This window comes from Myotis lucifugus, unplaced genomic scaffold (genome assembly GCF_000147115.1).
Source record: "Myotis lucifugus unplaced genomic scaffold, Myoluc2.0 scaffold_119, whole genome shotgun sequence".
NCBI lineage: Eukaryota > Metazoa > Chordata > Mammalia > Chiroptera > Vespertilionidae > Myotis > Myotis lucifugus.
The window spans coordinates 3,221,551-3,245,754 of NW_005871167.1; the positions used below are offsets into that span (position 1 = coordinate 3,221,551).

A 24,204-nucleotide genomic window follows, 5' to 3' on the forward strand; every position below is an offset into this window, starting at 1 on the left:
TAGAGAGTTAGAAACATCGATGAGAGAGAAACATCGATCAGCTGCCTCCTGCACACCTCCCACTGGGGATGTGCCCGCAAACCAGGTACATGCCCTTGACCGGAATCGAACCCGGGACCTTTCAGTCCGCAGTCCGACGCTCTATCCACTGAGCCAAACTGGTTTCGGCTGTTTTTGATTTCTTTAGTTTATCTAAGTTGCAGGGTTAGCTAAAAATATGACTAAACCTTACACTGAAGGGTGTGATAAAGTGGCCGTACTATTTCATTTTTTTTTTTTTAAATATATTTTATTGATTTTCCACAGAAAGGAAGGGAGAGAGACAGAGAGCCAGAAACATCGATGAGAGAGAAACACCGATCAGCCGCCCCCTGCACATCTCCCACTGGGGATGTGCCCGCAACCCAGGCACATGCCCCCAACCGGAACCGAACCCGGGACCCCCCAGTCCGCAGGCCGACGCTCCATCCACTGAGCCAAACCGGCCTCGGCCGTACTATTTCATTTTATATATTTTCTAGAGACCCGGTCACTCCGGTCACTAGGCTTTTATATATATAGACTAGAGGCCCAGTGTGCGAAATCGCGTGAGACCCACTGCACTGCCACATGACCCCTGACCCACTGCATCGCTGCGAGACCCATCAATGCACTTCCTGGTGACCGGTTGTTTGGTTGTTACGGCGTTATGGCCACTGGCTTTTTATAATATAGACTAGAGGCCTGGTGCATGAAATTCATGCACGGGGGGAGGGTCCCTCAGACTGGCCTGCACCCTCTCCAATCCAGGACCCCTTGGGGGATGTCCGACTGCCTCTCGCAATCCGGGACCTCTGGCTCCTAACCGCTCACCTGCCTGCCTGATCACCTCTAACTGTTCCCCTACTGGCCTGATCGCCGCTAACTGCCTCTGCCTCGCCCTGCACCCGGGCCCCAGGATTCCCTCCTCTAGCCGGTCGAAGGCACCCAGGACCTGGGCTTCCCTCCCTCTGGCCAGCTGCAGGCACCCAGGACCCGGGCCGGCTTCGCCTGGGCCGGTCACAGCTTCAGGGGACCGTGGGTGGGCAGCTTGTCCCTCTCCTGGGCCACAGCCTCAGCCGCTGGTGCCCAGGAACGCGGGGCAGGCGGCTTGTCCCTCTCCCGGGCCGCAGCCTGGCTGGTCCCCATTCCTCTCTCACCAGTGTTGAGTGTCTGAGCCGTTATAGCGTGAAGGCGTGAGGGTGTGATGATCATTTGCATATTAGCTCTTTATTATATAGGATTGTATAACAAATACTAAGCACTTGCTATGTGCCAGACATGGTTTTAAGTGCTTTGTAAAAACAGGGTAGGGCTAAAGTTTTACAGTTTTGAGTACACCAAACAGTTTATTCTTGTATTATAATTTATTAATTATTGTATTTTCCATACAAACGACTGTAAACCTACTTTTGTCCCACCCTGTATTGAATTAATCCTCAGAGCAATCCTTTGAGGTAGGTACAGTTATTGTTCCCATTTTACATCTAAGGACACTGAGGTACAGAAAGGTTAAATGACTTGGCTAGGGTTACACAGCCAAGAAGTGGCAGAGAAGTGTAGAATGAGAAGAGACCGGCTTTATTCTATAGTTATGTAACCAAGCTCTCCACAAATTAGCATTGTTTTGCAAATTGGAGATCTGGCTAAGAAGAAGTGTTGCTGATGGAGATTAGGGACAGTTGAGATCAGTTCTTTTTTTTTTTTTTTTTTAATATATTTTATTGATTTTTTACAGACAGGAAGGGAGAGGGATAGAGAGTTAGAAACATCGATGAGAGAGAAACATTGATCAGCTGCCTCTTGCATACCCCCTACTGGGGATGTGCCCGCAACCCAGGTACATGCCCTTGACCGGAATGGAACCTGGGACCCTTGAGTCCGCCGGCCGACGCTCTGTCCACTGAGCCAAACCGGTCAGGGTGAGATCAGTTCTTTAAGTTACTCCTGAGGCTCCTCATTAAATGACAAAGATGCTCTCTACAAAGGAAAGTAAGACTTTGCTGTTGGTGGAAGTGGGGTGATAGTTTAGTTCCAAGTTCCTTCCTCTTACCTAATCATTTGCTTAAAGTAGCGTTCATCTAAACAGATCTGAGAAATGACTAAGCGGCAATCATGACCCTCTGATTCCCTTAATGATGTTGCATTCTTATAGCCTTGTTAAGTGACCTTCCACCCTTTTCTTTCTGATTTCCTCTTTTATTTTTGTGTTATCTTGTTTTAATATTAAGTGAATTAAAAGGAGAGGGCCACTCATTGATTCTAGCAGTTCTCTCTCACAATGGGGGATAGATTGTTTTTGTTTTATGTTCTTATTGGTAGAAGAAAGACCTCCAACCTGAGGGTATTTCTGTTTTCATCTTAAGATGTGGGCCCCCATTCTATATGTTGAGCTCATATATATATTTTCCCCCTAAGATTTAACCTTAGACTATTCTTTTTATAATCCTCTTTCCCATTGCTTGTAAACGATCGGAAATTGTTTGCTGAGCAACATTTACTCTTTCTGCAAGTTGTTTTTGAGTTTTGACACACATCTTCATCCAATAATGCTTTAATTGTTGGTCTTCAAACTTTTTGGTTGACCGTGACGTCTTGGTCTTTCACATCAAAATCATCACTTTTAAAGCGTTTAAACCAGCATTCACAAGTATCTTGAGATGGAGTATGTTCACCATAAGCTTCCCAAAGTATTCAGCAGCACTTTTCTTCAAAATAAAGTAATGAATTAAAACTTCCCGCAAATGCTTTTTTTTTGGGGGGGGGGGGGGCACGAAATTTGACATTTTTAAGCGTAAAAACATCTATGATGTTAACACCTTCAGAAAATTGGACATATGAAGTTTTGAAGCTTGCTGTCAATACAACAAAATAGCATACATATCAAATTGCATATATATCAACATCTGTGCAACTCCATCTATTGAAAAAAATCTGTATTATTAACCGGTACACTTAGTAAAAGGTCTGTTGCGGTACTGATACATTTGCTGGGAGATGCGGCCTCTATAATAGGGGATCTGTGGGACCATTGAGCATGGAATAGCTTGAACATGGCTATTAGCTCCGTAGAACAATAGTTTGACTTATTCACATGTTTTTTCTTGTCCCTTTTTTGGTGACTAATAAGAATAGGAAAAGTTATCTCTTTAGTGTTGGGTCCAGCTCCCATTTGTCCTAAAGTGCTCTTTGTGTTGTTTACTTCTTGCCCAAATGGTCCTCAGTTAACTAGAGGAAACTCTTTAAGAAGTTAAGGAAAGGAGTTATGACAGACACTCTGATTAACAAGTTGAGGTGTTCTGCTAGAGAGAGTGGAAGGGAGAGGGAGAGACAAAGAAACATTGATGTGAGAGAGACATATCGATTGGTTGTCTCCTGCATGCACCCCAACCAGGGCTGGGGAACCTGCAACCAAGGTATGTGCCCTTGACTGGAATCGAACCCGGGACCCTTCAGTCCAAGGGCTGATGCTCTATCCACTGAGCAAACCAGCTAAGATGGATTGATTCTTTTAAAAATAACCTTTTTCTGAAGGGTCACTTCTCTTTTCAGTCCTTGGTACTGCCACAACAGAAAGAGGGACACTAAAATCTAAAAAAAGCCTCAAGCCCTACTGAACTCTCATCCTAGGCATGTAGCTTTTTGGAATTTATACAGTATCACTGGTTCAAATGATTTTCAGTGCAACTAGACAGTAAGACAATATTTACTAGAAAAGGTGCTTCTGGCTTTTTGGCAAGGGGGAGGGAGGTGTGGACTCGCTCCAGGTTCAGTTTGTATGTGTGTGATCCTTTTAGTTTGCAAAGTGCTTTCACATTCATTTTATCACAAAATAACCCTATTGAGTTGTGTAGTCAGTAATAACACCTCATTACAGATGGGGAAACTGGGGCTTATTTTGACTATCTCATTTTATCTTCAAAATCATCTCATGCAGAAAAGTTATATCTCCTTGTCTAACCCCTTATAGCTAGTTAGCCCAGTAGTCACACCTTGTCCACAGGGCAGCGGTTCTCAACCTGTGGGTCGTGACCCCTTTGGCGGTCGAACGACCCTTTCACAGGGGTCGCCTAAGACCATCCTACATATCAGATATTTATATTATGATTCATAACAGTAGCAACATTATAGTTATGAAGTAGCAACGAAAATAATTTTATGGTTGGGTCACAACATGAGGAACTGTATTTAAAGTGCCAGAAGGTTGAGAACCACTGCCATAGGGGTTACGTTCCATGACTCCCAGTGGATGCCCAAAACCACAAATAGTACTGAACCCTATGTTTTTCCCTATACATACATACCTGAGTAATTTATAAATTACTGACAGTAATAGATTAACAATAATAACTAATAATAAAACAATTATAACAATATCCTATATAATAGCTAATATGCTAATTAGACCAAACAGCAGAATGCAGAACGACCTTCTGGAACGACCAGTGGGAGGGGGTGGGGCCGTGAGGGCCGAGCCCCTCGCACAAATTTCATGCATCGGGTCTCTAGTACTGTAATAAAAGTTGTGTGAATGTGGTCTGTCTCAAAATATTTTATTGTGCTATACTTAAACCTTCTCACCTAAAGGAAGCACTTTATGGCTTCTGTTTAGCATATCCAAATTGCCATCATCACTACTCTTTATGTTTTGGGACTATTATTAAGTAAAATGAGGGTTACTTGAGCACAAGCACTGCGATATCTCAACTGTGGATCTGATAACTCAGCCAACTAAGTGACTAACAGTGTGGATGCATACACTGGACAAAGGGAAGATTCACATCCCGGTGGGATGCAGCAAGATAATGCGACCTTTAAACCTTATGAATTGTTGCCTGGCCAGTGTGGCTCAGTGGTTGAGTGTCAACTTATGAACCAAGAGGTCACACGGCTCGATTCCCAGTCAGGGCACATGCCAGGGTTGCAGGCTCGATCCCCAGTGGGGGGCATGCAGAAGGCAGCCGATCGGTGATTCTCTCTCATTGATATTTCTATCACTTCCTTTCCCTACCTCTCTAAAATTAATAAAAATATACTAGGGAAAAAAAACATGAAATGTTGATTTCTGGAATTTTCCATTTAGCTTTTTTAGACCATGGTTAACTGAAACCATGGAAAGCAAAACCAGGGATAGGTGCTATGTAGTTTAATTGGTTTTTTAAAGGCAGTGTTTAACTTTTTGTTGCAGGTCAGCAATCTTCTCATAGAAAGCTGTTTCTCTTTGGGGGAAAAAAACCCTATCTCTAAACATATTAATAGGCTAGCTACGCTATTTGTCTTTGTAGTAAGGATTATAATATAGCCTTTTTTATTTTATTTTTATGTTTTACTGATTGTAGAGAGAGGAAGGGGGAGGGAGAGGGAGAAGGAAAAACATTGATGTGAGAGGGAAACATTGATCAGTTATCTCCCACACATGCCCCGAACCAAAACGTACATATGTGCCCTGACGGGGAATAAAACCTACAGCCTTCTTGAATCTCAGGTCCATCTTTCTGGATAATTTTCTTCCTGAAGTGTATCTTTAAAAATCCTTTTGGGTTCAGGTGTAGAGGCAATAAACTGTCACTTTTTGTTTGTCTGAAATGTCTTCATTTCACCTCCTTTAAGATACTTTCTCACCTAGTACACAACTCTAGCTTAATTCTCTCAGCACTTTGAAGATGATTTTCCAGTTTCCATTGCTGTTGCTGAGTAGCCTCCTGTCGGTTGTCACTTTGAGGATGTTCTGTCTGTGTGCTTTTTCCAGGAGCATTTGAGGTAGTGTTCCCATAGTCAGTCTTGGCCTGTGGGCTCTCCTAGGCTGACTGGAAAGGTTGGAAGTGTTGCCAAAACACTACTAGGTGCCTGATTTTACCAGCAGGGCTAAGTAATCGATCAGTTCCCTCATTTGCTTTTCTCAGGGCCACTCAGAATTATTAAGAGCTAGATTGGGATGGACTAGTACTCTGTAACAGCATTTCTGTCCTTTCCTCTGTGCCTAACAAAGCCCAGCCCTGGAACCCAGATGATGGGAGAGAGTCTGTCTTCAGGGGATGCTAAAGAAGCTCTGGATGCAAAAAGCAGAGCTAAACCCGATTGCTGCCTCCAGACTTGGTAACTCCTTCCAAGCTATTCAGGGCCTTTTGCAGCTTTTTTTATGTCAAACTGTCCTTAGAGGCTAAGATGAATACAGGTTGAGTCACTGTCACTTCTTGTTAATACATAGGAGGGAGGAATAACTATTGCATAAATTTTTGTGTTTTCTTTGCAGAATGCATCCTGTCTTGTTCTTGCTGCCCGGCATGCTAGTGCTTCCTCCGCGGTAAGTTTTGGGGGAAAAAAGACTGAGAATCATTGAAGCAGCCTGATCCTGGGATAGGGTTGGGGGGTGGTTTGGCTATCACCCAGATTCATCATTATTCTAATCTTCTGGAGGTGTTTGTTATTATTGTTATAACTATTATTGTAAGAAGTCATTTATTCAATAGTGCAGTGAGATGAGAATATAAAATGTTTTTGCCTAATCTTTTAAAAAATTTACTGTTTTTATTGATTTCAGAGAGGAAGGGAGAGAGAGTAACATCAATGATGAAAGAGAGAATCATTGATGGGCTGCCTCCTGCACAACCCCTACTGGGGATTGAGCCTGCAACCGGGCATGTGCCCTGACCAGAAATTGAACCGCAACCCCCTGGTTCATAGGTCAACACTCAACCACTGAGCTTGCCAGCCGGGCATGCCTAATCTTTTTTTAAAAAATTGCTAAAATATACAAACCCTAAAATTTGCCATTTTAACCATTTTTAAGTGTATTAGCTCAGTGGTAGTAAGCACATTCACATTATTGCACAGTCATCAGCACTGTCCATCCCCAGAACTTTTTCATGTTCCCGAATTGAAATTCTGTATCCATTAAAACAACTCCCTATTCTCCTTTCCCTCTGCCTAGTTCTTTTAATTGGTTTTTAGAAAGACAGGAAGGGGGGGAGAGAGAGAGAGAGAGAGAGAGAGAGAGAGAGAGAGAGAGAGAGAGATTTGTTATTCCACTTACTTATGTATTCATTGGTTGATGGCTTCTATGTGCCCTGACGGGATCAAACCCAAAACCTTGGCATATCAAGACAACACTCTGACCAACTGAGCCACCCTGCCAGAGCTCCACCTAATTCTTTTAACCTCATATGTAGAGTAGTTGACCAGTCTTCCCTGGCAGGTAGAGAAAACCAAGTTAAAAAAAAAGTCTTCATATACCTACTTCTCTGTAGTCAGCATTTTGACCATAACTTAGCCTATTTCTCTTTTTAGAATTTGAAAGATGTGTTGGCTGACCTAATACCTAAGGAGCAGGCCAGAGTTAAGGCCTTCAGGCAGCAACATGGGAAGACAGTGGTGGGCCAGATCACTGTGGACATGGTAAGGGTTGTGGGAATTTGGCTGGAAAAGTAGCTCTGTAATGTGCTTTAGCAAAAGTATTGTTCTCTTCACTGACTATTCAAAAGCATTCTGTTCTATATAAGGAAATGTTGGTGCTTAATGATTTTTATTAGAAATTAGACTTATTTTCTTTAGATTTAATAGTTGAGCCTAACCTAATTCACCTATGGGAGGCATGAATGAAATTTCTATTTCTCTTTCCAACACCCTAGGTTTTGGAGCCAGTGCTCTCTGTCTTTGAGTCGACGTTGTACCCACCATCCAGGCCCTCTAGAACAGCTTTAGGATGGCTTCTCTTCTAGCCCTAAGAGTCTGAGCAGCTCAGATGATAATTCCACAGCAGTGTTTAGCCATTAGTCTCTTATCTCCTTCCCCTATAGTAGATCCCATTCTGTTTACTTTGTTTGGTGGGAATGAGGGAGTAACAGTGGGCATGAGAAAAAATAAAATTCAACAGGAAAAGGAAGCAAACAGAGGCAGAAACATCAAATAAAGATAGTTATTTCTCAATTTAAAAATTTCATTTCCAACATTAGTAGGTTCCCTTGCAAAGTTCCATACTGTAATAAGTTAACTCATTGGAAATCATCTCTCCCAAATGAAGTCTTGTAAGTCAGAGATAAATGACCTCTCCCAGATCCCACAAAGCACTAACAAGCTCTAGCTGAATTATTCTGACCATTGGTTGCATCCTCTTCTTTTCTTTAGATGTATGGTGGCATGAGAGGCATGAAGGGATTGGTATACGAAACATCAGTTCTTGATCCTGATGAGGTAAGAGACCTTCATGTTAATCACTAATAATTATTGTGTTTACTGACTGTTGTGCACACTGTGTTTTAGACCACTAAGGGTAAGGAGAACAAAATAAAGCACCTTCCTTTATATTTTGGAAGCTTGAAAATAGGTATATATGGAATAACTGAAAAATAAGTGTACCTTTTTTTTTTTTTAATATATTTTTATTGATTTCAGAGAGGAAGGAAGAGGGAGAGAGAGAGAAACATCCATGATGAGAGAGAATCATTGACCGGCTGCCCCCTGCAAGTCCCCCACTGGGGATCGAGCCCATAATCCGGGCCCGTGCCCTTGATCGGAATCGAACCTGGGACCTTTCACTTCACAGGCCAATGCTCTATCCACTGAGCCAAACCAGCTAGGGCGAGTTTACCTTTTTAATAAACCAGCTAGTAAAAGTACAAAGCAGAAGTAAGTTTTATGAAGATTTAAGTTTAAAAATCCTACTCTAATTTGTTGAAATGTCTGATAAGAGTAGGACCAGTCAATTATTTCCAGGCTAATACATTTAAGTTGTATAACATTCTCACTCTTCTCCTTCAAGGGCATCCGTTTCCGTGGCTACAGTATCCCTGAATGTCAGAAACTGCTGCCCAAGGCTAAGGGTGGGGAAGAACCCCTGCCAGAGGGCTTATTTTGGCTGCTGGTAACTGGGAAAATCCCAACAGAGGAACAGGTAAAGCTGAAGGACATTGGCCTTTCTCATTCCCCTCCTTTGCTTTTCTCTAATTTCTAACACTTCATCCTGATCTGGCTGTTGGTGGTAGTTTACAGAGATGTACAGTGAACGGGAGGAATCAGAGCAGAGTTCTGCGTATAAGCGGATTGCGTTGAATTTGCATGTATTTTCTTACTCATATGTCACTGTCCTTTTCTCTTTTTCCTTGCCTTGTTGAGCAATGTATCCTTTTTTACAGGTGTCGTGGCTCTCAAAAGAGTGGGCAAAGAGGGCAGCTCTGCCTTCCCATGTGGTCACCATGCTGGACAACTTTCCCAACAATCTACACCCCATGTCTCAGCTCAGTGCAGCCATTACAGCCCTCAATAGTGAAAGCAACTTTGCCCGAGCATATGCAGAGGGTATCAGCCGAACCAAGTACTGGGAGGTAGGTAATTTTGGTGCAGTGATTGATGTGTGATGGGGATTCAGAGAATAGAATGTGAAGGAAGAAAAAGAATATAGAATCTTTAGGAAAATTTACTCCTGAGTTACGCCAAAAACATATTTAACTATTTTTTATTGTGGCTTGCTTTTTGTCTTTGGGTATATGGAGCATGCTTTCTATCACCAAAGTTGTTAGTTTGTTTAGGGTGGTATAGATGTAAAAAAGAAACTATAATTCTGTAAAACCCTGTTGAAATATGTACACAGGGCTGTTGGAACATTGAAAAGGATGTGACTTTGTCCACACCAAGGTTATGCATTTGCTCTCCAGTCAGGGCACATGAAAGAATCAACCAGCCCGGCCAGTGTTGCTCAGTTACTGAGAATCGACCCATGAACCAGGAGGTCATGGTTCGAATCCCCATCAGGGCACATACCTGGGTTGCTGGCTCAATCCCCCAGTAGGGGCATGCAAAAGGCAGCCAATCAATGATTCTCTCATCTTTTTTTTTTTAAATTGATTTCAGAGAGGAAGGGAGAGGGAGAGAGAAACATCAATGATGAAAGAGAATCATCGATCGGCTGCCTCCTGCACACCCCCTACTGAGTATCAAGCCTGCAACCCAGGCATGTGCTCCTGACCAGAATCAAGCCTGGGACCCTTCACTCCATAGGCCAACACTCTATCCACTGAGCCAAACCAGCCAGGGCTCTCTCTCATCATTGACGTTTTCTCTCTCCCCCTCTCCCTTCCTCTCTCTGAAATCAATAAAAAGTTCTTTAAAATAAAAATATTACAATTTTTTAAAAAAATAGAATCAACCAATAATGCATAGATAAGTGGATCAACAAATTGATGTTTCTCTTTCACTTCCTCTCTCTCAAATCAATTTTTTTTAAGAAAGAAAGAAAAGGGTGTGATTTAACTACAGGGTCCCTGAGGAAGAATTCATAGTGCAGTCTCACACTAAATTCAAAGGTCCCATGTCTTCCTCTTCAAATGAGAATCTTGAGAATGGCAACTAAGGCAACTCTAGAGCCTGGGAGGACTGATGCCAATCAGCCACAGTTCTGAACTAGCCCACTCAAGATACCTGTCAGGAGTGGGAGGGCAGTTCGTATCCCAGAAGATCCAGGATTCTGAGCTTTATTTTCTGAAAATGAAATATTTGTACTCTGTAGTTGTAGTAGAAGACTATTGTGCCTTGTCCCAATACAGAATATCTAATTCCTTCCATCCTCTTTGCAGTACCCCATATACTCATAAACACTGGGTCAAGTACAAGATTTCTGGTTAAGTTTACAGGAGCACATCTCATTTTCTTTTGTTTCTTATTCAGAGACAGGTAATGTAGGAACACAAGAGTTCCCTTTTGCAAAACAGGTATACTAAGTGATTTTGATAAGATGCTAACCACCAAGTGATCCTGAAAGAGTTTACTATGATGCAAGACACAGAATAGTCTGTGGGCCATACCGTGGTCCACTAGTCTGATGAAATCCCCTTGGGATTTTGTCAAATCCTGCTTCATTTGGTTGGTCAATATTTATTTGATGCCAACTGTGTATAGAGAATTATGTTTGCTGTTGGGGGAAGGAGGGAGGGAGAGTTTGCAGTTGATATTAGTCTGTTTGGCATTGAGGAGGAGGAGGGTATTGGAGTGGCACAGAATATACACATTCACAAGCACTTAAAGCATTTATAGAGCTGCACATCAGTAGATTCAGAAAGCTATATAACCTGAATATACTGCTTTTCATTTCCCCCCCTTTTTTTAATTAAATTTATTGGGGTAATGTTGGTTAATAAAATTATATAGGTTTCAGGTATATAATTCTGAATTATATCATCCGTATATTATATTGTTTGTTTACCACCCCAAGTCAAGTTTCCTTCCTCATTTTCTCTTTTTAAATGCTATTCAGGTGATTGTTATCTGTGTGGGTCACCATACAACAAAAGATTAAATCAAGACCTGCAGTTCCTTAGCCAGTTTGGCTTAATGGATAGAGCGTCGGCCTTCGGACTGAATGGTCCTAGGTTGAATTCTGGTCAAGGGCATGTGCCAGGTTGGGGCATGCAGGAGGCAGCCAATCGATTATTCTCTCTCATTGATGTTTCTGTCTCTTTCTCCCTCTCCCTTTGTCTCTGAAATCAATAAATATATATACATATATTTTTAAAGCTAAAAAAGACCTATAGTTCTTCGAAACTCATCTTTTAGAAACTTACCACCCAGAAGTGAGTTTCTACTTGATTGTCATGAGGAGAGAACAGTTTCTACTTTTTTTTTTTTTTTTTTTTTTTTTTATCAATCAGCTGCCTCCTGCACACCTCCTACTGGGGATGTGCCCGAAACCAAGGTACATGCCCTTGATGGGAATCGAACCTGGGACCCTCCAGTCCGCAGGCCGACGCTCTATCCACTGAGCCAAACCGGTTAGGGCCAGCTTCTACTTTTTAATGGATGCCTACAAGACACTCCGCAGGCATCCAAACATGCTGCATTGCTTCACACTGTCCTTTGTTGAATCACTAAAATGTGCTCCTCTGCTTGCTATTGCCTCCATTTTAGTGTAGCCATTGATTGATTGTTCTACCATCATCTGTTTGTGAGTTGTCATCTAAGTTTGCCGATCTTCTGGAGAGTACAAGCTATAAGTCATGTATTTGTCAGCCTTAGGGTGTGTGTCTAATACGTTCACACTACACAAAAATTAGCACTGGGTTTCGGTGCTTTAGTTTAGTGGTGCTTCATGCTCTTTTTGCTGCTACATCTTGTATCTTTTTTTAAAATATATTTTTATTGATTTCAAAGAAGAAGGGCACATCTTGTAACTCTTACTAGTAAAGGTCAGACATGCTATTTCAGGTCAGTTTTCTGTTTTGGTTAATTTAACCATGGACTGTTTAAGAAGAATTACATTATAGCATTCAGCTGGTTATTTCTGTTTAAAATTTTATGTTTATATGTGATCTGAGTCTTTATTGGGATCATTGGTTCATCTTGTGTTTTTACATATATCTCAAGAGAATAATCTGCCCTAGCTGATTTGGTTCAGTGAATAAAGTGTCAGCCTGCGGACTGGAGGGTCCTGGGTTCGATTCTGGTCAAGAACGCATGCCTGGATTGTGGGCTTGGTCCCCAGTTAGGGAGCATGTAGGAGGCATCCAATCAGTGATTCTCTCTCATCAGTGATGTTTCTATCTCTCTTTTCCTCTCCCTTCTTCTCTGAAATCAGTAAAAATACTTTTAAAAAAAGAATGATCTGCCTCCAACATTTTTTCCATCACAGTTCATATGACTTTAGATAGTGTAACCTCTTGAGTTGAGTTAGGACTCTTTCTGTTTGGCTTAACTTCACTCAAGACCAGGAAATTACTACGATACAACCCAGCTGTTTAATTGTGAAGTAGCCTTAAGTAAATGTTGAGTAAAATTTGGCAAGTAGCTGGCAGATCAAGTTTTGCTTATAATATCACCTTTTGTAAGGCCTATAACAGTATATGTAGGTTTTGAAGCTGTTTATAATCAAATCATCTTAACACCTAACAGCCCTTGAAAACATGCCAAATATACTTAAGTGCTTTATGTTCATCATCCGATTTAATCCTCAGCACAACCCTATGAGGTAGATGTTGTTCTTCCCATTTTACTAACTGGGAAATCTGAGGATTAGAAAAATTAAGTAGAGAGAAGATTCAAATTTGAGTTTGCTCTACTCTGGGCTTTCTTCACTATTAATACTAACGTTTTTTCTTCTGTGTCTTCTTAATGATTGATAGCTAAGTATTTGGCCAGAATTTTACTAGCATTAGAGACGGTGACTCTTGATGACAGTTATGGTCAATTTTGTTACCTTTATTCCAGACAGTTGTGATGGTGGTGTGTTTTAATGTCTCTTTTTCCAAGGCTTTGTAGATAATGAGTTGGTACAAGCTAAAATAGCACTCCAATCTTTGCTTATTAAAGAATGAATAAGCAAGAGTTCTCTGCCAGATTTTTTTTATTATTGCTGTTTTATTTTTGTTCTTAACCTCTCTTTAACTGTACAGCATTGACCACTACAAAAAGGGTAAGGATCCCACACTATTATACCTGATCTGATGCTTTATAAACTTCATCCTCACTGGTAGAAGGTGAAACAATCTCATTTTTGCAGTTTCTTTATGATTTGGCCATTCATACATTCCAGATGATTTTGAAAGTTAGTATATACTTCACAGATACCAGTTTGCCTAGCCTGAGATCCTGTTCCTGTCATTCTGCCAGTGAATCTAGTCCCTCAGAACTGCCTATCCTTGATGCAGGCTTTAGAAGTAACCTACTTCCTTGGGGGATGTAAATCTGCAAAGAGGTATAGTTAATAGTATGATTGTCATGTAAGGACTCTGAGAACTTACAGAGTGTTAACTAAGTATTTCTTACTGCAACCCATGAGGGCTATGTTACCTTACAGGATTATTGTAAGAAAATAAAAAAGTGCAAATAACATATCTAGCACAGTACCCGCTATAGTAAATGCTTAAAAACTGGAAGCCTTGCCCTGGCCAGTGTGGCTCAGTTGGTTGGATGTCATCCTGTGCACCAGGAGGTTGCCAGTTCGATTCCCAGTCAAGGGCACATGCCTGGGTTATATGGGTTTGAGGCACTTTTGGGAGGTAACTGCTCGATGTTTCTCTCTCACATTGATCTTTCACTCTCTCTCTTCCTCCCCCTTCCACTCTAAAATCAAGAAAAATTTTTTTTTAAAGAAATCTATATCCCTCACTACAAAGACAAATCGTGTAGCTAGCCTATCAATATAGGCTTAGAGATAGGGTCCGTCCGTCCCCGTCCCCCCCCCCCCCGCCTCCGCAAAGAGAAACAACTTTCTATCAGAAGATTGCTGAATTGCAACAAAAAGTTCAACTCTGCCTTTAAAAAACAATTATACTACACAGCACCTATCCCTGGTTTCACTTTCCATGATTTCAGTTAACCGTGGTCCCAAAAATACTAAGTGGAAAATTGCAGAAAATCAACAATTCGTAAGTTTTAAAGGTTGCATTATCCTGCTGCATCCATTGGGATGTGAATCTTCCCTTTGTCCAGTGTATGTATCTTCATTGTTAGTCACTTAGCTGGCTGAGTTTTCGAGATACTGCAGTAACCTTCATTTTACTAAATAATGGTCCCAAAACATAAAGAGTAGTGATGCTGGCAATTTGGATATTCTAAACAGAAGCTATAAAGTACTTCGTTTAAGTGAGAAGGTGAGTATGGCACAATAAAATATTTTGAGAGACAGACCACATTCACATAACTTTTATTACAGTATATTATAATTGTTTTATTAGTTGTTAATCTCTTTCTGTCACTAATTTATACATTAAATTCATAGGTATGTATATATAGGGAAAAAACATAGTATACATAGGGCTGGATTCCAGTAGGGGGCACGCAGGAGGCAGCCAATCATGTTGTGCCTTTGATGTTTCTATTCTCTTCCCTCTTCCTTCCTCTCTCTCTAAAAATCAATAAACTATTCTTAAAAAAAAAAAAAGAAACCTTTGCTATAAACTAACAGTTGAATACCAATCTTTCTGTCACTAATTTATACATTAAATTCATAGGTATGTATATATAGGGAAAAAACATAGTATACATAGGGCAGCTGATCGATGTTTCTCTCTCATCGATGTTTCTAACTCTATCTCTCTCCCTTCCTCTCTGTAAAAAATCATTCCTTCCTCTCTCTCTAAAAATCAATAAACTATTCTTAAAAAAAAAAAAAGAAACCTTTGCTATAAACTAACAGTTGAATACCAATGTTTGACCCTTGGCATATATGGTGAATTTTCTTTGAAAGAGGGAACATAAAATTAATTATTAAAACCTAGTTTCTGCCCTAGCTGGTCTGGCTCAGTGGATAGAGCATCAGCCTGTGGACTAAAGGGTCCCCGGTTCGATTCAGGTCAAGGGCACATGCCCAGGTTGCAGGCTCGATCCCCAGTAGGGGAGGTAGCTGATCAATGCTTCTCTCTCATTGATGTTTTTATCTCTCCCTCTCCTTCCTCTCTGAAATTAATAAAAATCTTACCTAATAATAGACAAACATGTAAATTAACCGTCCCTCTGCTACGCTCACCAGTCAATCAGGAGAGTATGCAAATTAATCCGACAAAGATGGCGGTTAATTTGCATGCGTAGGGGCAAAGCGGCGGAGCGAAGACCGAAGGCTCCATCCTGAGCGAAGGCCTGGGTCCCGGGTGCCGGAGGAAAACCAGTGCTGTCAGCCAGGGGAAGGGAAGGCCTATTGCACGGATCTCTTCGTGCAATGGGCCTCTAGTATATTTAAAAAAATAAAATCTAGTTTCTTAGCACATTCATTGAGGGCAAAGTCATAGAGGGAAAGAACATGATTAAATATATATGGGTTCACAATATGACTGGCATTTCACTGAATGCTCTGAGCTTCAGTTCCCTCATCTGTAAAATGGAGGTCATTGTGTACGCGGTAGAATTGTAAAAATTGGGAATAATGTTTTAATGTAGCGGTCGCCAACCTTTCAGACCTCGCGAACCACCAGTTGGCAACCGCTCTTTTAATGTGTCTAGAGTAGTATGAGTGAATAATCTAGTGCAGTGCCTGGGTCGTAGTTACTCAGTTAAATGGTTATTGTTGTTATACTCGGTATATAATCACTCAGCGTGTCACCATCAACCCAAATAGCCTGATCCTGGGCTATATGGAGGACAAATAGCATTCCTGCCTAATTCTTTGTTGATAATTTTTTTTTCCTTCATTTTCCTCTTCTCCCCTTCAGTTGATTTACGAAGATTGTATGGATCTGATCGCAAAGCTACCTTGTGTTGCTGCAAAGATCTACCGGAATCTGTACCGGGAGGGCAGCAGTATTGGGGCCATTGACTCTAAGCTGGACTGGTCCCACAATTTCACCAACATGTTAGGCTATACTGATGCTCAGTTTACTGAGCTCATGCGCTTGTACCTCACCATTCACAGGTGAGCTAGACCCAGCAACCATAGCCTGGATTGGTGGGGAAGTTTAAGAAAAGCTCCTTGCCGAAACCGGTTTGGCTCAGTGGATGGAGCGTCGGCCTGCGGACTGAAAGGTCCCGGGTTCGATTCCGGTCAAGGGCATGTACCTGGGTTGCGAGCACATCCCCAGTGGGAGATGTGCGGTAGGCAGCTGATCGATGTTTCTAACTCTCTATCTCTCTCCCTTCCTCTCTGTAAAAAATCAATACAATATTAAAAAAAAAAAAGAAAGAAAAAGAAAAGAAAAGCTCCTTAAAAGTCTCCTCATCTGGGAATAGGCAGTAGGCAGCACGGTGATGGGAAAGTGGTATAAGGGATGAAAGGGATCTAGTAAAGCAGGTTAAGAGGCATAAGAAGAACAGACAGTGCTTCTAGCTGAGAAAGGTACCAGCTGCTCACATTAGGTTTTTCTCTAGCTTTCCAGGAGCTCCCTCTTCTGGCCATTGCTATTAAAGCTGGAGTGAGAGCCAGGGAGCTTGGCACACAGGCATCATCAACCAGTACACAGAGGCGGGTAATGAGCTTGGGACATCTTTTACAAGAGCTTATGAATAACTGGCTGGCTACAGGCTGGTGTACGCCCATAACTAGGCTAGTATATGACAAATAAGAACAACAAGGTCTGTGTTTCCATGTCTGACCCTTTTTTCCCTTTTCTTGGCCTTGACTCTCCTTTCTTATTTCTCCACAGTGACCATGAAGGTGGCAATGTAAGTGCCCATACCAGCCACTTAGTTGGCAGTGCCCTTTCAGACCCCTACCTGTCCTTTGCAGCAGCTATGAATGGGCTGGCAGGACCCCTACATGGATTGGCAAATCAGGTAAAACTATTCTTTTCCTGTTCCTTGTTTTTCTTCATCCCATGCTTTTGTTTCTGATCTTAGCGTTCTCCTTGGCATATGTATTGACACTCTTATTCCCCAAACCTCTTATCTATAGGAAGTGCTTGTCTGGCTGACACATCTTCAGAAGGAAGTTGGCAAAGATGTGTCAGATGAGAAGTTACGAGACTACATCTGGAACACACTCAACTCAGGGCGGGTAAGCTTGAGAAGTGGTCCTTAGAGAAGGAGCTCCCCCGCCCATTAGTCTATCCTGAAGAATTTAGAAAAGAAGAATCTCCACCAGAGAATATAACTGGCTTTTCTCCCCCTCACTCTTTATAGGTTGTCCCAGGCTATGGCCATGCAGTACTGAGAAAGACTGACCCACGATATACGTGTCAGCGAGAGTTTGCTCTGAAACACCTGCCTAATGACCCCATGTTTAAGCTGGTTGCTCAGCTGTACAAGATTGTGCCCAATGTCCTCTTAGAGCAGGGCAAGGCCAAGAATCCTTGGCCCAATGTGGATGCTCACAGTGGGGTACTACTCCAGGTGAGTCCTCTCTTCCCTGCTTTCCCTTTCGTTTTACCAAACACTGCTGTTCCCTGCCACGCACAAAATCAATTCCCTGGTCAGAGCAGGGACTCATATCTCTTTCCTTACCTTTTTGATCACATTGCCTATGGTTGGGGAGGTGTGGGCAGGAGAAAAGGATGCTCTCTTTTCGGAATCACAATTGCTATACTTTCCCCGGTGTCATTTCTGTTTAAGGCTGACTGGGTTAAGGTTTCTATAATCCTGGATTTGTAAATGCCACTAGCTCTGGGCCTTTAACAAAACACTTTTCTCTTCTCCCTTACAGTACTATGGCATGACGGAGATGAATTACTACACAGTGCTGTTCGGGGTGTCACGAGCATTGGGTGTACTGGCACAGCTCATCTGGAGCCGAGCCCTAGGCTTCCCTCTAGAGAGGCCCAAGTCCATGAGCACGGATGGTCTGATGAAGTTTGTGGACTCTAAGTCAGGGTAAAACTGGAGACGGGGGAAACTAACTACCAGAAGTGAGGGAGCTTCAAAAAAAGTATACTTTTGTTTTGTTTCAGGGGGCTTGTAAAGACTTAAGTTGTATCTGAGCACTGGTAATAAGTTTGAGGTTAAAATATAAATTAAGACTTTAAAAAATGAAAAGTGACCCCTCTTTCCCTGACCAGCTCCTTTCCCCTGACCGGTGTGAGTTGCCCATCAGCTGTAGGATGACCAGGACTAATGCATGTGGTGTGGGTTAGGTCTGGCCCCCACACCATCTCTAGAGTGAGAATCTGGGAATCTGTAGTTACTTGTTCTGCCCAGTCCTCGGTGGGCCAGCACACCAGGACTCTGCCCCTTCTGTTTCCATAGGAATCATGTTGGATTATCAGCTGTACTAAGCCCTGTTGCCCTCTCCCATGTGCAGACACTTCCTGGCAAAACCTGTTGGTTAGCTGGATATGCTTTGGGTAATTTTTTTTTTTTTTACGCTACCAGGTGACCATAAAGCCATGGCACTTGTTGTTACTGGTACCCAGTGTCTGATGTTTATTTCTTTTTAAAATTATCCCATAAAAATTAAGATCTGGGAGTGTTCTATTCTCCACTACTTGAATACCTCCTTTGAGATTTTCTGTATGTGCTGCACCTCCAGCGGAGGGTGCTCCAGACCTTCTTCTCCTCTTTGTCCCTCCCGACTGAGACCTTTCTGCGATTGTAGAAACCAGTCTGAGATAGGGTCTTGCCCAGTCATTTGGCTTTATCAGTGCTTAAAATGAACTAAGTTTTTTAGCCATTACCCTCTGACTTTTTCTCCCTTTATTTTAGTATGCTGTGGGCCATAGACTAGGGATATAGGAATGACCAGCATGATACCTTCATGGTCTTGATCCCAGGGATACTAGCACCTTTTTCTGAGCAGGAAAACGATTGAAGTTTGGACATGGTCTCCTTTGAATATCAGGTCCTAGGGCTGAGGGCATTAAGAGTGGTAAGCTTCCCTCCTCATCCCCTGCCACAAGAAAGTATCCCTTTATTTATCAAGGTCCTTACCTGCCTGCCCCACCCCAAGAGCTCACAGTATAGTGTTGGTTTTAGAAGCCCCGTCTGCACACGTTTTCGGTGACTCAGAACGCTCTGCTGCCTTTCCTCTAAGAAAGGACTGAAATACACTCCTGCGGTGCCTCCTTACTCCCTCACAACTCCTGCCTGTGTGTGTGGATCCCTAATCCCCAGAACCACGCTGTTCAGATGGACACACTGTCTGTAAACCTGGGTAACTTGTCAAGTCATGATGCAGACTTCAGGTTGTTCTGTATAAAATGCAAAATAAATGTTTTTATTAACAATGCTTGAGCCTGCTATTATATAAGTCCTGGGAGAATCTATTATGAGGTAAGAAATCTGGCTGGCAGGATCCTGGACTTAAATGGGTTATAGGTTATCATGTAGATCTCTCTGTTTTTAGGTAGGTTTGACATTTCCTTACCCTAATCTGAAGACAGGCTCCCTATGAGATTGCCAAAGGAGATTTCTGTCTTTTCTCAAGGTTAGAAGTCCTTGACCTTTAGCCGCCATCCTTCCTAATTTTGTTGTAAGGTAGAACACTCAAGGACTATAGCTGAGACAGCTGATTGCAGAGAATTCGTCACAACTGCTGATGTGACGAATTCAAGGACACTGGTCCAGCCCACTAGGTGAAAGGAACAAGCTATGCCCAGGACAAATAGGAATGGAACAGCTAGCTCAGGGTGTGAGCCACTAGAGTGCTCTGGTACTTCATGGAATGCCTATTCTTCTTTGCAGCCTCCCATAACTGTTCCTGAGGGCATCAGTTATATGGGAGGACTGAGGCCAGATCACTCTATCCTGAGACTCCTGCTGCAACTGACCTTCTGAAAAAGTCTATTAATAGGCAAGGGAGTGGGTACTAGGTCCTGGCTTGTAGAATGTACTACTATAGTTAGCAAGGACACTATGTTCAAGAGGCCTGCACCTTCACTCCCCTAGGAAGGAAGCCATGACTTTCTTCTACTCTGCTATATCTATATTATTCTCTCAAGAAACAATACCAAAAAGCCAAGCCCTGGCAAGGTAGCTTAGTTGGTTAGAGTGTCGTCCCAATATGCCAAAGTTGTAGTTCCATCTCCGGTCAAGGGCACATACAGGAAACAACCAATGAATGCATAAATGGGTGGAGCAACAAATCAATGTCTGTCTTTCTCAAGTCAATAAATAATTTAAAAAGCCAAATTCACATTGCCACAATTAATTTATTGACATTTTATAAAAACTCAGGCCAAGTGGAAGAATACGGTACATCCCAAAAGTATAACTCTGTTCAGTGCTTTTTTTTTTTTTCTCACCCCGTGGCACTGATGATAAGAAAGCCCCAGGCTCTCCACTAGCATGGAAATATCTTAGAAGTGAGGTGATGTGATTTTAAGCTGTGGCCAGAGCTCTAGCATCCCCTGAGGCATTTCAAGCAAGCAAAAGTAATTGACCATCCAGTTCCTCTGTGTAGAGGAAAAAGCTCAATTTATTCAATCCTTAAGAAAAGTTGCTATTTTCCCTGGTCAGACACTAAGGTACCTTGACAGGGCTCAGGGATAACCACACAGTCCTAATTATAATTCAGTGTGAAGGCTGCAGGCATCAGGCTTAGAGGGCTCTCAAGATGAGCCTGACCATTTCTTAGCATGTGTCCCTTCCACACCCCCTGCCTTTTCTTCCCCCAGCATTTCCAGCTAGCTTAGAGCCCCTTTTCTGGAGAACTGAGGGAAAACAGTATTATAAACACAGACTCTATCTCAGATTGGGGCAGGAGTCCATTGAAATAAATAAAAATTGGGTGGAGAGGGAGAGTAAAGGAGAAGCTAAGGAACAGTCTTTTGCCTCAACTGTGGTGCACCTCATGGAACATCAGTTCACGGGGTATGGCTGTTTCTGGACCAAACTTGGTGGCTGCCCGGCGCTCGAAGGCAGCAACATTCTTTTTGACAACCTCATCAAAAAACATGGAGGCCAGCTGGGAGTGCAGCAGAGAACGAAATTCAAAGGAAATCTGGGAATGGGTAAGAGACAGTCAGAAACTTCAAGATCATGTTGGATAGTCCCTGGCCAAATGCAAGAACACTTATTCAGCGCCTTTTCTTCCCCTCCCCCGCCAGTTCCTTAGAGCCCCTCAAAAGCCCTAACTTAGGACTGAGCGCAATGTTCCAAGTTTGACAAAAGGTCAGATCTGTGGAAAGTGTCATTGACTTGGGAAGTCCCAAGTGCTAGCTATGCATAAAGAATAACTGTCATGCCCCGCCGGCGTGGCTCAGTGGTTGAGCATCAACTTATGAACCAGTAGGTCACAGTTCAATTCCCGTTCAGGGCACATGTCTGGATTCAGGCTCCATCCCGTGGGGCATGCAGGAGGTGGCCAATCAATGATTCTCTCTCATCACTGATGTCTCTCTCTCTCCCACTTCCTTTCTCTCTGAAATCAATAAAAATATATTTTTAAAAAAATAATAACTGTCACGTAGCCCTGGCCAGGTAGCTCAATTGGTTAGAGCATTGTCCCAATATGACAAGGTTACGGGTTCAATCTCCATCTGGTCAAGGCACATATAAGCAATCAATGCATACATAAGTGGAACAACAAATCGGTGTCTCCAAAAAATCAATTAAAATTTTTAAAAAATAACTGCCACTGTACCTCAGCTCTGGCCCCATACCCAGTTGCATCCCTGTGTCATACAGGCTCCTGACTCACCGAAAAGTCCACAGTGCAAGTTCGGGGGTAGGCAGGAATACCAGGACTGAACCGCCAAATGGTCTCTAAGTGATTGAAGAGCTTGCCATCAGTGCAAACCGCCTAGAATAGGGCAGTCAGGTAGTTAAACATCATACAATGGAATAAAATCTATAATAAGTATAGGAGACTACAAGAAGGAATTGAAAGTCATTTTCCTTCTAATATTTTATTAGGGAAGTATTTGAGACATGGAGATAAGATTATTACAAGAAAGGCCAAAATAGCCCTTGAATGTAAAAATGCTAGAGAACACAAAAAACTTCCTGATCAATCTGTCTCAGACAGACCTCACCTTGACCATGTGAGGTTTGACGGTGGAAACAGCAGAGGTATAACGTTCCATGACAGGTGGAAAGCCGACCTCCAACTGGGCCTTCAGGTGACCTTTACGGCTGGATACCACCAGAGACTTCTTACACCATGGCACAAACTCGCAGTACTCCTGGACATTGGAAACCACCTCGAACATCTCCTGCATGGAGTACCTGGGGAAAGGAATCGGAGAGGCCAAGGAACTGCCAGCTGGTCCAGGCTTCTCCTTGCCCGAGGTACTCAGTACCTTTGCCCACTAACCATGCACGTTCAGGAACTAGAGATCCCAAATAAGCCTGAATGAATGACTTCCCAAGAGCAAGTGTACAAATTTTCATGATGTTAATGTTACCTTACGTTTTACAGTTTAGTTAATGCTTTTAATACCTATTTTTATCTTAAGAGGGATCATCTTGGAAGAACAGAGGTTGTCAATCATACAAGGACTCAAATCCCAGCTCTACAACTTAATGTAGCCCTAGGTACATGATCTGTGCCTCAATTTTCTCACCTGCAAATCATAGGTAATAACAGTACCGAATTCATAGGTTTGTTGAAAGGATCAAATGAGAAAAATCTGTAAAATACCTAAGCATCCTAACTGCTAGCAGTAGCAAGTGCTCAGAAAGTGTTAGCTATTTTATATTGTGCTCAGAATACATAAACTCAGGTCGGCAGAGAAATAATACCCTGTTGACTTATGATACTGTCCAATTCTAGGCACATTTCACATAATGTACATGCAGGGCAATCAAGAAGGGGGGAGTTAAGGTTGGAAGGCTGCAGGAGAGGATAAAGGATCAGCGATGGGCGGGGATGAATCTTGCTACCCTTACATTCTAACCTGGACACAGTTACTTGTTTGGAGGGGAAGGGAATGTGGAGGGATGCTGGACAGGGGCGGATGCTCACCCCATGATCCTACGCTCGGAGTAAGCCTTTCTCTTGTTGGTGAAGGAGGCAGCAAAGCCCATGAAGGAACGGCTGGGCGGTAAGCCACCCTCCGCCGCCAAGACTTGGGCAGTCCTGGGTAAGAGGAGGCTGCAGGAAATCAGACATCTAAGCCCGAAAGGAAAGGAGAGACAAACGTCAGGTTTCTTTTGTGTTCAACCATTCCCAGGGGAAGGGGAAGAGGGCACATCCCAGAGGAAGGTCGTCCAGTCAACTTTTCCCCCGGCACCTGCTGCAGCCCGCCAGGCTCCCGGGCCAGACAGTCACGAGTGCAAAAGGTCGAGGGCGGCAGAGGACAGCGCCGCGGGAGGAGCCGGGAGAGCGCACGGTGCGTGCGAACTGCCCGTGGCCTCTGCGGGCTATGCCGCTGCTGAGAGCTGCGAAACTTCCTGGGCTCCCGGCCCCGCCAGGCCCGCTGCGGCCCGGGCATCCGCGAGCACAAACTCCGCGAGGGGCAACAGCTGGCTGGGCACCCACCCCGGGGACCTCCCCTCCGGAGTAACTGGCGACCGTGTTCCCCAAAGCTGCGCATTGGACCCCGGGGTGTGGCCGCTGCCTCCCCGCGCCGCGCTAGCATCCCGGGGTTGCAGCCCTCCGCCGCGGAACTTCGGGGTCCGGAGCGACCCCCTCTCCGCCCGTGCGGCCGCCCGCGCCTCCCTCTCACCTCATTGGTCCCGGCGGTCGCGGAGGGCCCGGGGCGGGGCCGGGCCGCGCCGCCCGGGGCGGAGGGGGAAGGCCCCCACCAGCCCTGGGGCCCGCCGGCGCCCCTCCCGAACCCGGGAGGCGGCCGCGGGCCCCCCCGGAGGCCCATTGCGCGCCAACCCTTCCCCAGGCCCGGGGGTTTTAAAACCCGGGGGGCCCCCCCCTCCCTTGAAAAGGGGGGGGGACCCCCGGGCCGG

General features: G+C 43.5%; 2 protein-coding genes across 2 annotated transcripts in view; one reads left to right on the forward strand and one right to left on the reverse strand.

Moving 5' to 3' along the window:
- CS (citrate synthase) overlaps positions 1-18,399 on the forward strand; it is a 28,928-nt gene extending 10,529 nt beyond the window's left edge. The window contains exons 2-11 of the mRNA XM_006093646.3: positions 6,272-6,322; positions 7,306-7,413; positions 8,143-8,208; positions 8,777-8,908; positions 9,150-9,338; positions 16,149-16,348; positions 17,076-17,205; positions 17,324-17,425; positions 17,551-17,760; positions 18,071-18,399. Of these exons, the coding sequence (XP_006093708.1) occupies positions 6,272-6,322; positions 7,306-7,413; positions 8,143-8,208; positions 8,777-8,908; positions 9,150-9,338; positions 16,149-16,348; positions 17,076-17,205; positions 17,324-17,425; positions 17,551-17,760; positions 18,071-18,241 (1,359 nt within the window). The 3' untranslated portion in view covers positions 18,242-18,399. The remainder of the gene's footprint in view (positions 1-6,271; positions 6,323-7,305; positions 7,414-8,142; positions 8,209-8,776; positions 8,909-9,149; positions 9,339-16,148; positions 16,349-17,075; positions 17,206-17,323; positions 17,426-17,550; positions 17,761-18,070) is intronic.
- A 2,091-nt stretch (positions 18,400-20,490) lies between these two features.
- Positions 20,491-24,014, reverse strand: COQ10A (coenzyme Q10A). The gene is made up of 5 exons (XM_006093647.3): positions 23,970-24,014; positions 23,267-23,413; positions 22,335-22,527; positions 22,001-22,102; positions 20,491-21,301 (listed from the first exon to the last, which is right to left on the reverse strand). Exons 1-5 carry the CDS (start codon positions 23,972-23,974, stop codon positions 21,134-21,136), a joined length of 615 nt encoding a protein of 204 aa, XP_006093709.1. The 5' UTR covers positions 23,975-24,014; the 3' UTR covers positions 20,491-21,133.
- Between the last annotated feature and the right edge of the window lie 190 nt (positions 24,015-24,204).

Excerpts from the sequence above, each read along its gene's own strand:
- COQ10A (XM_006093647.3), bottom strand. Across the intron at positions 22,103-22,334 it reads TCAAACCTCACATGGTCAAG|GCGGTTTGCACTGATGGCAA; the intron begins GTGAGGTCTGTC and ends GCCCTATTCTAG. Across the intron at positions 21,302-22,000 it reads CTTGCACTGTGGACTTTTCG|ATTTCCTTTGAATTTCGTTC; the intron begins GTGAGTCAGGAG and ends ACCCATTCCCAG.